Below are 13,699 nucleotides of genomic sequence, written 5' to 3'. Positions count from 1 at the left end.
TAAGAAATATTTATGGGTGTATTTTAAGGTGTTATGGTAATTTTGGATGGATTCGGGTCGTCGTTTTAAGGTCCAAAGGTAATTTGAGAAAGTAAGGGTTTCAGGGGCAAAATGATCATTTTACACCTGAAAAATGTTAGACGTCCTGGCAGTGCCCTGAATGCTGTAATGAATGTTAAAATAATTATTTTGAAAGTTTATGGGGTTTTATGATGAAAAACAATAATGCTAAAAAACGTGTTGCATACTTGGTTTAAAAGAAAATTGATATATATATGCATGAATTTTTATAAGTGATGAACATAATGAATTGTTGAAGGAGGTGACTTGATTGTGAATAATACGAAAAGATATGATGATATGTAAGGCCAATGATCAGTTTACAGGTGAGAGTGTTGCTGATGTCCTCGTCGTCTGGTACCATGGTTATACGTAGATGAATTTATCGACCAAAAGCTGAAACAAAAGTCACAATTAATGATCTGAATTCAATAAAAGCAAAATGTATATGCACATGATGAAAAGGAAATGTTATGACGAAAGGAAAAAGGTTTAAAGTTTATGCATTTTCATGAAAAGCTATTTTATTAAAAGTATTTTCACTGTCGCATATGAATGAATATGTACTACTTGTTATAATGGTTAACGTTTGTTAAGTTAATAAACTCACTAGGTTTGAATGATGCAGGCGAGCATGATTTTGATGATATTAGAGAACTTGATGGTTGAACTAGCTGGACTGATAGAGCACATAACCCGATGACCTTTGCTAGTTTTCTGCATTAGTATGAATTTAAAGATTTTCATGACGTTTATCACTTTTATGCTTTTGAGTGGTTTTTGAAAGGATTAAGAGTTTATGCTATTTTTGAAAATGCTAGTTTTAGGTTTGGTTTGACGATTTACAATTTTATGTTTTGCACTGCGTTCTTTTGAATTTTCAAATAATTAGTTGATGAGTTTAACTTAATTGGTGCAAAAATATATATATGTATATCTATAAGTATAATTCGGCCGAAAGGACTTAAGGGAGAAAAACAATTGTTCTAGTTTATTTTAAAGAAAATCGAGTAGTAGACATTTCAGTTGGTATCAGAGCAATGTTCTTGTATTGGGTTGTGCCACCGCCAGTTCCAGAAAGCTCAGTCGTCAAGTCTCAAGTCTGTAAATTTAAATACTTTAAATGATTTTTTGATGGTACCTGCATTTTTACATAGTTTATATGTTTAATTTGCACGTTTAAAAGCTTTTTGAAGTTAATTGATATTTATGCTTAAAGTTTCTCAAAAAAGGATTTCTATATACTGCATGATTAGAAGCTTAGATTTAAATGCATGTTGGCTACGTTTAGAATTTGGAAAACGTTCAGATATAATGTCTCCTAGATGCGCACTTATTACCAATAGGCAAGCTGACACTCACGAAGATCGTCAAGAGAATGCACCCCCACCTCCTAATGGGGATGTTGCTACTCGTATTCTAGAGGGTATGGCACGCTTCTTTGAACAATAGGCTCCGAGGTCACATCCGGATGTATATGATCAGTTCCGGAGGCTCGGTCCGAAGGAGTTTTCTGGCATCATCGACCCATTTCTGCTCAGGGTTGTATTAGGTCTCTCGAGGTGCACTTCCGTTACCTGAATATGGGAGATGCTGACCGAGTGAAATGTGCTACTTATATGCTTCGAGATGATGCTTCTATTTGGTGGGAAGAAGTAAACGTTTCATATCAGTTCAATTCTTCCCATAACTGAACTAATACAAGCCCGAACTGATCCCAATTATTTCAGTTATACAGTTTAAACACAAGCTAAAAGCTTTAAATTGTTCAATTTTGTTAACGAAGTATTATTTCGAGAATCTTCCGCTTGGTTTGAAAACCAAACTCGATTTAATTCATCAGTGTATTCATTCTTAGAACACAAGTTATTGCAGTTTATGGAGAATATTGTGTTTGAAGCACCTTCAACGGTGTCAAAACCGATCCTTCACACTTAGTAAGTGAGGCCTGGTTAAACATAATATATAACAAGATTTGTAAAATTTAATACATGCACATTGTGAAAATATCATGACATATCATAAACATATTATAATCATATCATCATCGTATAAAACTTAAATCTCATCTAATTTCTTTCATCGATCACTAATCAATCCACAATTTTTAATCATATAAGCGGCGAGTACGTGAAATGGTCATATCATAACTTTGGAATTCCTATCCACTTAAGATTTCAAATTACAACGGTGCCTAAAACCATACTTTTTATTTCAAAAACAAATATTCAGAGACAAGTTATATTCAATTGATTTTAAACATATACTTATTTTGAAAACATTAAGCTCACTTACTATATTCTGAATGAACCTGGTCAAAACTTGACGGTAGATTCGAATATGAAAGGGGTCAAAAGCATTATGCCCGTTTCGGTAGCTTTCCTCATGTAAAGATGACCAAAACCCAATGAATCTGGCCCATTTGAGACGAGATCATATGAAAAATAATGTCTTTCCCTAGTTTGATACACAACAAGCCGCCAAAAGAATACAAAAAAAAAAGAGTAAAATGAATTTTTGGGTTTGCATACATCTGCAAATCAGTCACCTTGCAGAAAAGTGTGACATATTTAAGCTTTGGGTCTGGCTGAAATTTAGTCAGCATGTTCATAATGAAGTGAACTAAATTTTGGATGGTGGAGATATGGTTTTGAGATCATTTGAAACATTTTTGGGATGACGAACAAAAACAGTTGTTATTCGCATAGAATCTGTACAGTCTTTATGCGAAGGTCGTTTGCGGAACTCTAACCGTTGGATTGAGTCGAAATTTTAATAGCATATTGATAATATCGTGTGTAAGTTTTGAACGGTGGAGATCAAATTTAGATCTTTGTATCGACGACAATAGGTCTTGTAGAGTGGTCTTATACTTGCTTCTGAAATGCTCGAAATTTCATATTTTATTCCTTGCTCGAAAATTCTTCCTCTGACTCGAAAAACTCAGAGTGTTGTAGATTGTGTGTGACTCGAAAATTTGGGTGTCAATATTTTCCAACCTTGAAGGGTATTTATAGGTGCTGAGAACGGTTATGATGTTATTTTGATAATATGCTATTTCCAACTTTCAAATTTTGAATTTATCATGCTATCTCGATAATATGTTATCTCCAAAATTTAAATTTTGAAGCTCGGTTGCCAATGGTGATAAGCTAGATATGCTTATCTTTAAAATCATGGAGATATGTCATCTTGAAAATCTTGGAGATATACTTATCTCAAAAATCATATAGATATGCTATCTTGAAAATTGTGGAGATATATTATCTTGAAAATCGTGGCTCTCACATCCTTTTCTCCTGATTTGAAGTTTCATTCTCGAAACATCAATTGTAGTGGTTCTCAAAGAAGTAAGGATATTGCTTATGCATTTTCTTTTCCAGTTTTCATGTGGCTTCTCTTTCAGTATGATTAGACCATTGCACCTTGACGTACCGAATGGTTCTTCGTCTAAGCACCTGGTCTTTGATACCACACTAAATATATGCCCAGCACCCGAGTTGTATCGAGTCGACATTATTTAATAAATTTAACAACCACCAACCTCATAACATGTTTTGTACCTCTTCCTCTACTTGCTCTTTGTTCTTATGTGGGGAGGAAGAGTAAATGGGTGAGTGTTTGGTAAAACACTTAGCAAGTAGGGTCGATTGAACAACATATTTTGCACGTCTTCCTTTACTTGCTCTTTGTTCTTATATGAGGAGAGAGAGTAAAGGGATGAGTGTTTGATAAAACACTTAGCAAGTAGGGTCGATTGAACATAGCATATAACAAGATTCGTTAAATCGCATACATGAACTTTTTGAAAATATCATTAACATATCATCATCAAAAAGCACTAAATTGCATATAATTTCTTTCATGGATTCCTTATCAAACCCTAATTTTTAATGTTCTAAATTACGAGACTGTGAAATGGTTATAATCCCACCACTTATGGATCATATCCTATCACAACTTTCGGAATTTCTATCTACTTAAGATTTCAAATCATAAGAATTCCTAAAACAATACTTTTCATTTCAAAAACATATATTCAAAATGAAGGTATATTCAATCGATTTAAAACATATACTTATTGTGAAAACAGTAAGCGTGCTTACATATTTTTCTTAATAATGCGAAGTGCAAAAGAGTGTTTTTGTAAATATTCTTCCTTTTGCTCGAAATCTTTGTCCTTTTTTTTGAATTTATGGCCTCTTCTTTAGAGAGTTTCAGCAGTATTTCGTCTATTGTTCGTCTCTAGTAGCCCTTTCTCGAAATTCTAGAGTAAAGTTGCAGTGTGACTTTCACAAGGTCCGAGTATAGATGCTGAAAAAAACTAATGAGATAAACTTGATAACTTACAATCTCGAAATTTGATGGAATTGAAGTGAGCCAATTTTCGTAACTTCTAGTCTTAATTTTCAGGTCTTCACACTTTTAGTCCTTTATATTATCAAATTTTACTTTTAGTCATGTTTCTTTTAATTTTTAGCAATATTATACATTTTTATTAGAAGTGTTGATATAGCACTATATATGTTAGTACCAAATCAATATCGCCTTAGTGACACTTCAATGTCATGTCGGAAAAAAAAAACTAAAATTGTCGAAAAGATAAAGATAGCGGATTAAGACTGAAATTTGATAATACATTGGATCAAAATCGCAAAAAGACAAACATAAATGACCAAATATTCAATTTATCCATTTTATTGTTTGACAAAAAAAAATTTACATGATTAAAATTATTACACTATATATAGTCATGTAGAAGGAAATGGAGAAGAAACATTGTTCCGAGTCGTTTACTAAAAGTATATCATCATTACTGACCCTTTGCCTTCAGTTGCTTTTATAATGTGATTAATGAGAAATTTTAATTTTTTAAAATTAATAATGATGGTTCAAAAATATATTTCTAAGACTTTGTTTTTTTTTTTTTTTAAAAAAAAGAAAGACTAATTCATTACAACATGGAAAATTACATCAGAAATTAACGAAGGTGAGGGACAGAGTCGTACCAGTGTTGAGTGGGATCTGAAACGAAAATTGAAAAACAGACCCTCTTATTGCAGTAATAAATATAAAATTCAATTCGCATATAACAAATATACTAATAAATACTTAAATATACCAAAATCAATATGTTACATCGATAAGAACTCAATAAATATTTAAAATAACTACATAAATACTACTCGTCTAGCTGTTTTAGAGAAGAAAATATTTATCAAATCTGTGTAATCCAATTGTCAGACCATTTCTTTCTCAATCGACAACATAGCTAGCCTATTTAGTCTATCTTGCAACATTGTTGATCGAAGATAATTCTTGTAGAAACTACACTTTTAGTCTCTATAATTGTAGAACCTACAAAATAAAAGAATTTCTTGAATCGAAATAACAAACTACAAAATCAAAGAACAAAGAAATCCCAGAAACAATGAATTTCATCTTTCAACGGTCCACACATTCAAGCTTTATTCACAATTTATTTTATTTCCTTAGACTATCCACTTATTAATTACACAAGTCGCGCATAAAAATTATATAAAACTCATAATTCAATTATAACTCATTAAAGAATTTATATCATGCGATGCGTGCTTTAGCTATATATATAATTAACATGATCTCTAAGCACATTACAGTGCATATATCACAAGTAAATTTCATTTTCAGTGAGGATCTTTTGATAGATTAATCTACACATATAAATATAAATGTGTATTTATAAAGAAGATTTGAAATGGAAATAAAGCATAATTCATGAAGAAAATTACTTACCCTCAGGCTTAAGAGAACTAGGGGACTGTAAAACTTTATTTGTTGAATGAGAACAAAAATCAAGGTTGAGATTTGGAGTGCGTTAGAGAACAAATAACATATATAATATATATATTTATATATATAAATTTGGGCCCCTTATTGGGCCGAGATCTGAAGCAACCACTTGGTTGGCTTCATAAGAGGTCCGGCTCTGGTGAGGGATAAATCCAACCCTTCACAACTAGACGAAAAACTAGTCATCTTATTGGTATATGAACCGCTTGATTTGTTGATCTAAAAAAAAAAAAAAAAAGAGAGAGAGAGAAGCAGAAGTAGTTTCGAAGTAAAGAATCTACAATCTTCCATAATGAAACCTACACTTGAACCATCCAAAAACGATGAATTTATAACATCACAACGTATCCGATTCAAAAATGATGTTCGAGAGATTTATATTACACCAAATAATATTTTTATCAGTTTTTTTAAATAAAAATAGTAACATCATTTATTTTTCTTAATATTGTCACACAATAATGAAAATGTATTCATATTGTGTAATTTAAAACCTAAGTACCGTCCACTAAGAAAAAAGAGTCGAGTAATTGAATATAACTAATGTCACAATAATGAAGAAAGTAGGTTGTAACCACATTGTTTGGATGCTTTTGTTCGAGCTATGACGGTAAATTTTTTATAAAGTAATTATATTGAAATTATGAAATTTTATTGATTAAAAAAATTAATTAATCAATATATTTATAATTTTTATTTTTAAAAAGTATTAAATACTTTGAACATATATCTAATTACAATTAAAATAATTTTATTTTACTAATGGTTTTCTCATGTTTCTCAAATTAATATAAAAATAATTAATAATATTAATCATTATAATCACTACTCAATTAAAATTTACCAATAATAATAGAATTAAATTTCATGACTTGTTACTAAATGATCCTAGTTATATTTCAAAAAAAAATTATTATCTTATTAATTTATCAAAATTATTCATTTAACAAACTGACTCAAGTTAAGAGAACGATCACAATAAATTCAAATCCATAATTTATATTCTATTAGTTCTTATCATCCGCAGCTAAGATTGATTTTGTAATAGAGCGATCACAACGCAAACTTCGTGTCGTTATACATTTAAAAGATTTTGAATCGTATCATTGTCATAAGTTATAATTTTCAATAAAACGCTCCACTGACATGGATATTTATTCAATCAATTACCTCAACATTTAATATTTTAATCTCGAACCTCTTGGAGATTATAAAGGATTTAATCTTTAGTTCCCAAGTGGCATCATTTTCTAGCCAAAAAAAAAAACCCAACAAAACCAAACCAAACCAAAAAAAAAGTCAAAATAGTATTAGCAAATGAGTCATAATGTTAAGAGGGTTCGTCGTTCATACACGATTCCAAGTACCATTTTGATAGGCTTACATTTCCAAAACACTATGGTCTGAATACAAACAGTGTAAGAAATTTACACATGAAACTACACAAGAATGTGATCAAAAGTGCACATTATCTAGTTTAAGTTATACATACAGAAATTAAAAGCATCACCCTAATGAACACTAGCAAGTTATAGGATCACAGAATTATACATATATTTTACCAGGTTGGACTTCCAAAACAGTTCAAACTACCTGAGGAGATTGAGACGACTTCAATTTAGGAACTAAGAATGAGGATGTGAACAGTTTTGGAGAATCGAGGATGGTAATGTTGTCGACTTCGTTGCTCTTTGAACTACTGCTTCCCTACGCAAACCATTTCGAACACAATATAAGCTTATGGATTGAATTCCAAACGGTAAGTCAAAATTTTCATACTAGTATGATAGGAAATATTAACTTTCTACGCCGTACTCTTAACTAGTTTGAAATTAAGGTTTCCTATGGCCTACGGGGGATATAGAGGTGATATATTATGCTCCTTTAACTAATAAAAAGACACCTATATGATAATGTAACTTATAAAAATATGATAAATGCAAAATCTCCACAGTACCCTCCATTTATTAAACAATATAGTGAACAATGAGGCTCCATTACCAAAGTTACAAGTTTTTTTTATGGCGTGAGAACCCGCAGCCGACAGTTATAAGTTTTATTTGTAAGTAGGATCGCAGACAAAAGTTAGCAATTCTACAAATAAATCGACTCAAGAAAACCTTATTTGACCTGGGGTTTCAGGCCTTTCTGCCCCCTAAATCACCTTTATTTCTCATTCCGCCACACAACCTTCTCAAGGGCCTTTGCAATAACACATTTTTTTCAGCCATATACATACGGTGAAGCCAAAAGCAAAATGGGGCAATCTGAAAACCGGCTCTTCTCTCTCGTGAACTATATCCTACATATGCTCCAGACAAGGCAAAACTCACCATACTATTAATAAAGCAAAATTAGATATAAAAAAGGGAGGCCCAGTGTCATAATTTAAATACCACGTTGTCTCCCAGTTCCCATTATCATGATGCGCAACAAAAAATCAGCAGTAGTTTCACAGCATTGAGTAGGCTGTTGATTTTTTTACCAAGTTAATGCAGACCAAGAACGTGAGCTGTGGGAGGTGGAAGGTAATATCCTAGGTGGCTAGGTCTCGAGTGATTGTCATTCCACGGTTTTAATAATAGTACAGATGAAATATAAACTACTTTCAAATGAATCTTCAGGGGTGAAAATTAAGAGATTAAGAAAGAAGGAGGGACCTTAGCATTAAGTTGTTTTCTTGGAGCCTTTCCTCCTGTTGACTTATGAGCTGCTGGTTTGGTACGTGTCATCTGCAAACATTCAATGTACAGGCTTACCTATAAGGACTTGGAGCTAATTGGCACAAACCGAAAACTTATTTAATTGCAGTATAATACTATAATGTTGGATACAAGCTAGCAAAGAAGTCAAGGCATGGACCCCACTAATTTGTCCAATTATACAAGAAACACAGCCTTCAAGGCAAACTATATGGAGTTGAACAGTTGCAGCCAGCTTAAGAAATAAAATCCTCCTTTCAATTGATACTGACCCAAACACTTGGTCTCAATTCATTGGTTTTTCTGATTATGTTCCTATCAGACTATACATAGTTAATGTCATATGCTGCATGCAAACATTGCAATGAAACAGCTAGGTGTGATGTGTGGTGAAAGCAAACTAAAACCCTAATACAAGACCATGCACATAATAGGGTACCATGATTTTTGTACCACAGCATCTTCAAAGAACCCACCTTTTTTTCAAAAGCAAGTGCATGAACTGATTCTTGTTTCACTGTTGCAGCCCCCCTTACATTATTGTTGCTTGTCTTGGCTCCCATGTCTGTTGCCCTCGATCCTGCCGTACATTTGTTCAATATGGGTGTCGCAGATTGCGAACTGGACTTCATTACTGTAATTTCCTTCGAAAGTCTGGAGATTTCTTGATTCTTTTGGGATAATTCAGACTTCATCTTGGAAAAGTCGGTTCTTAGCTTTTCATTTGAAAGTTGTAATGCATCTGCTCTGTTTACCATAACTTGCACCATTTCATTTGCATGGTCAGCTTCAACACACTTCTTCCTAAATTTTGTATCTAATTGGCTCTCCATGTTTTTATATTGGTTCCACAAAAAATTCTTCTCTGCCAACAGAGCAGAAATCTCAGAGATCTTTTCAGACTTAAATTTCTCGAATTCAGTTTTCACCCTACTAACTTCTCCTCGAAGAGCCTTGTTTTTCTGCTCTTGTCCTTTACAACTCATATCATTTGATATATCCTGCAAAATACATGTCAAAACTTAGAAATATGCAAATCAATCTGAATCCCACCAAACATATAAATAATACCCAACATACTTTTGGCTTGGAGCATTGATGGGAAAGATAGTCAAACAGTTCTTTAAAGTCAGCCAATTGGATATACATGTCAAAACTTGGAAATATGCAAATCAATCTGAATCCCACCAAACATATAAATAATACCCAACATACTTTTGGCTTGGAGCATTGATGGGAAAGATAGTCAAACAGTTCTTTAAAGTCAGCCAATTCATCTTCAACATCCTCTGCATTTCACAGAAACAACTATACAAAGTTAAATCCAGTGTCCAGTCTCACATAACCTAGAAACTGACAAACAAGAAATAACTTATCATCCAATCAAAAGTTCATGCTGCATTAGTACTGCTACTTAAACTATGAGGCAAACTACATGGAACCTGTTCAAACATAAACTGATAAATGGTTTCAAATTTAACTTTACTGCCAAGTTTTCTGTGCCGGGACCGAAGAAAATATTTACATAATGCTTGCGGCAGCAGAAAGCCAAGAGTGTTGGTGCTAAAGTAAGTTGAATTGGATTATAAAAGATCAAAGTAGTTTGGGCCAGAAAGAAGAAAACAGATGCATAAAGAAAGCTAGATACCACAAATAGTGCATTCTAGATGATCCTGTAGCACAATAAAGATCAGAAACTTTGCATGTTAATGGAATAAAATTCATGGCTAAGGAATAGAGGGATGCAATTGCTTCTTAAACATTTTAAGTCAATAATTTGAATCGATTATTGCTCAAGATTGCATCTTCTATTCCGTTCACTGATATTGGAGAAAGAAAATAGAATAAAAAATTCCCAAAAATAATATCGTCTCTTAATCATTGAAGCACAGAGATGAGGAGCAAAAACAGGTTGAATTAAAATTAACCTCCTACTATAATTGGAAAACGGCTGATTCTGGGATTTTTTATATCGGGTGCTAGTTTTGTCAACCGCGTTTTCATCACTAGAAAAGCATATTCTCATCAATAGAAAAGCAAATTGTTTCACAGTGTGGCCCCAAAGGGGATGTGTTCATTATGTCATGGCTTCGAATTAATCTAAACCTTCTACTATATTGGAAACATGGCCAACAGTAGGGACTTTATGTTAGGTGCTAATTTTATCAACCACATTCTTATCAACAGAAAAGCAAGCTGTTTCATAGTGTCAGCGTCAACGTGGATTTGTTCATTAGTTCACAATTTGGCTGGATAACTGACATAAGGCACTACACCAAAGCATCTAGGAGGTGCAAACAGGCTAATATATTCAACTCCAATCCAAATTTCATCAAGTGAATTATATCAAAGAAAATTAATTATTCGCAATAGAAATGGATTCCGGACGAGTCCAAAATCTTAATTTAACATTGAATTACAATCCTAACCCCAAATACTATACCAATACAATCCAATCCATGCTACTGAACAATGGTCATAACTCTTTCCAAAGAATCCGACAGAAACAAATAACTCACTGAAAAATGTAAAATTAAGGGAAAAATAAACGCTAAAACAGAGAAATAAAGCCAACCATATCTATGCTTGTAGTTGAAAGCCTCCCTCTCTTTAAAACCAAGCAAAAATTCAGCTCCAGTAGACTTCACCTTCTGCTCCATCTTGAGCTGCACATAAGAAATCCCAATCGTGAATACCCCCAAAACCCTAAATCAACCCCCCAAACCAAAATCAGCAGGAAAACAAAAAAACAAGAACCTTATATATCACGTCGAGCAAATATTTGATTCTGTCTTCAAGAACATTCCTATCTTTGTGCAAATTCTGAGACAACTGGACCAAAGCGTTGAAAACATTATCCCATTTTTGCTCGCGGTCGGAAGATTCGCCGGCAGATTTCCGTTTCGCCATTGCAGAGATCGAAGAATAAATAATAATATCAAAGAGTTACGAAAATAACTACAAAATCGCAGCGTCAGACTAAGGATTCGGGGATTTTTGGGAGCAATAGATCGAGAGAAAAAACAGAGAGGGCGTGGGCGTGGGACTGAACGTTTGGTGGAGTGAGCCCCCAACGGTCGAAATTTCGATTTTATGAGTGGATATGGCACGAGGATGTCACGTGCATCCACGATGGTGCACATACCATCTGAGTCGAATTCATATTACTCGAGCTTGATTTGATCGAATATTAATTTTAAACTCGAACTCGAAAATCTAGATTTAGCTTATATTTTAATTCTNAGATCGACTTGATTAAATATTCGAGTTATTTGAACTCGACTCGAACTCAGTCAAACCGAATTCGAATCGAGTTTTGATCGAGCCGTTCACAAGCTAGTCGCGAATAGCTTGACTCTTTTCCAACCCGTGAACTTTTTGTCAAACAATAAAATAATATTTTAAACTTTTTGAGAATTAANAATAGCTTGACTCTTTTTCAACTCGTAAACTTTTTGTCAAACAAAAAAATAATATTTTAAACTTTTTTGAATGAATCTAAACAAAATTGTTCCGTATAAAAAAAACACAAATTAAATATATTGTTAACTTCGTCCATCTTTGGGATTTTTCCATGATATAAGAAATCCATATGATCCACGTACCTGGCCGTGGTTATTTAGTGCAGCATAACTATTTATCAATGAGTAGAGAAGGTGTCGCGAATCTATATCTGTCGATCTGATCCATACATAAAAAAATATTACTTTTTATTAGTTGAATTTGGTTAGAGATAATTCTCACAAAATTTACGGTATCACAAAAGTTTTACGAGTACATGTGGTATAATACACGGGAGTGTGAGCATTTTAATGAATTGTCTTAATCATTTTAGTGGCACAGCAGTGGTAATGTGCTTAAATCTAACATCTATATTGCCTCTAAGTGGAGATTATGAGCAAGATTGGTTTCCGACAAGGGTTCTATCCATTTAGATACTTCCATGGCATTACAGGGGTGTCAAAATCAAACACGACCCACTAACTCGATACGGTTCAACCCGAAAAAAAATCAGGTTTGAGTTTGGAGTTTTCGGGTTCTGGTCAGATCGGGTTGGACCCGAGTTGACGGGAAAATTTTTAATTTTAAAAAAATATATATAATTAATAATTAATAAATATTGTCTACACTTTTATATATTATATGTATGAAAAAATAATTATTATATATTTATATCATAAATCTTCATAATTTAATATTTATTTTGAACATTTTTTATTTTGTAAACAATTGTTTATTTGATTTAGTAAATATATTTTATTTTTCTACAATTAGACTTTCAAATATAAATCATATATATAAAGGAGATTTTGTTATTACGTGTTTAAATTAAAATATTATTATTATTTTTTCTGAATTTTATTTAATTTTCTATAAAAAAAAAATTCAAAATCGGGTTAATCGGGTTGATCGGGTTGATTTTTGAATTGGATTCGAGTTGATCAATTTTGAATAGTACCATTGCTCGACCCAACCCGACCCGATTCAACCCACCCGAATTGACACACTTACTGATGGCAAGACTCAGAATTTCGGATAAGATTCATTAGTGTCCTTGGAATTCACTAAAACTCTGAAGTGCACAACGTTGTCTGGTAACCATGAGCTTCATAAAGCATATAATTGGTTCTCTCCTAATCCAATGACTTATTTGGAAAGTTAACTCGCAAAAAGGGACCGTCAACCGTATGTCCAGGATAAGACATGTGTTCTTTGCAATCAGTGTAAGGAATCGTTTGAGCATTTGCTTTTCTCGTGTAAGAAAACTCAAGAAGTGTGGAATAAAGGTGAGAGATTGGTTGGGTTTGAAGAAATTAATGGGATCAGATCATGCTTTGCTTCCTTCTTTCAGGAGTGTGTATCGAAGATATTATCTTTTCCCGTACCAAACCAGCTTTTTCAATATAAACAGTGGTCGCAAGATGAAAGCTACTCGTGATCAGTCTATGACTCATATTATTGGGGAGACTCGTAAATCGAAAAGTTATGACTTCCACTGACATACTTGATGTGAACTACATAGAACTTCCATGACTTCGGCTCATATTATTGGGGGATCTCATGGCGACCGCCTACTAAAGTTCAACATTGATGAGTCAGGGTCA

General features: G+C 33.1%; 1 protein-coding gene across 1 annotated transcript; it reads right to left on the bottom strand.

Moving 5' to 3' along the window:
- Window positions 1-7,210: 7,210 nt before the first annotated feature.
- LOC140975209 (uncharacterized) lies at window positions 7,211-11,654 on the bottom strand. The gene is made up of 6 exons (XM_073438793.1): window positions 11,352-11,654; window positions 11,170-11,260; window positions 9,810-9,883; window positions 9,071-9,595; window positions 8,553-8,624; window positions 7,211-7,599 (listed from the first exon to the last, which is right to left on the bottom strand). The coding sequence occupies exons 1-6, from the start codon at window positions 11,502-11,504 to the stop codon at window positions 7,477-7,479; spliced, it is 1,038 nt and encodes a 345-aa protein (XP_073294894.1). The 5' UTR covers window positions 11,505-11,654; the 3' UTR covers window positions 7,211-7,476.
- Between the last annotated feature and the right edge of the window lie 2,045 nt (window positions 11,655-13,699).

This window comes from Primulina huaijiensis, chromosome 4 (assembly GCF_012295235.1).
Source record: "Primulina huaijiensis isolate GDHJ02 chromosome 4, ASM1229523v2, whole genome shotgun sequence".
Classification (NCBI taxonomy): Eukaryota; Viridiplantae; Streptophyta; class Magnoliopsida; order Lamiales; family Gesneriaceae; genus Primulina; species Primulina huaijiensis.
Note: the sequence above shows the minus strand (reverse complement) of the source record. Positions and strands in the feature narration are given on the sequence as shown.

Coding starts and splice junctions, on each gene's coding strand:
- LOC140975209 (XM_073438793.1), bottom strand. CDS start 11,504: ATGGCGAAACGGAAATCTGCCGGCGAATCTTCCGACCGCGAGCAAAAA. Junction 9,884..11,169: donor CAACTACAAGCATAGATATG/GTTGGCTTTATT, acceptor TGTGAAATGCAG/AGGATGTTGAAGATGAATTG. Junction 9,596..9,809: donor ATCAATGCTCCAAGCCAAAA/GTATGTTGGGTA, acceptor TGTATTTTGCAG/GATATATCAAATGATATGAG.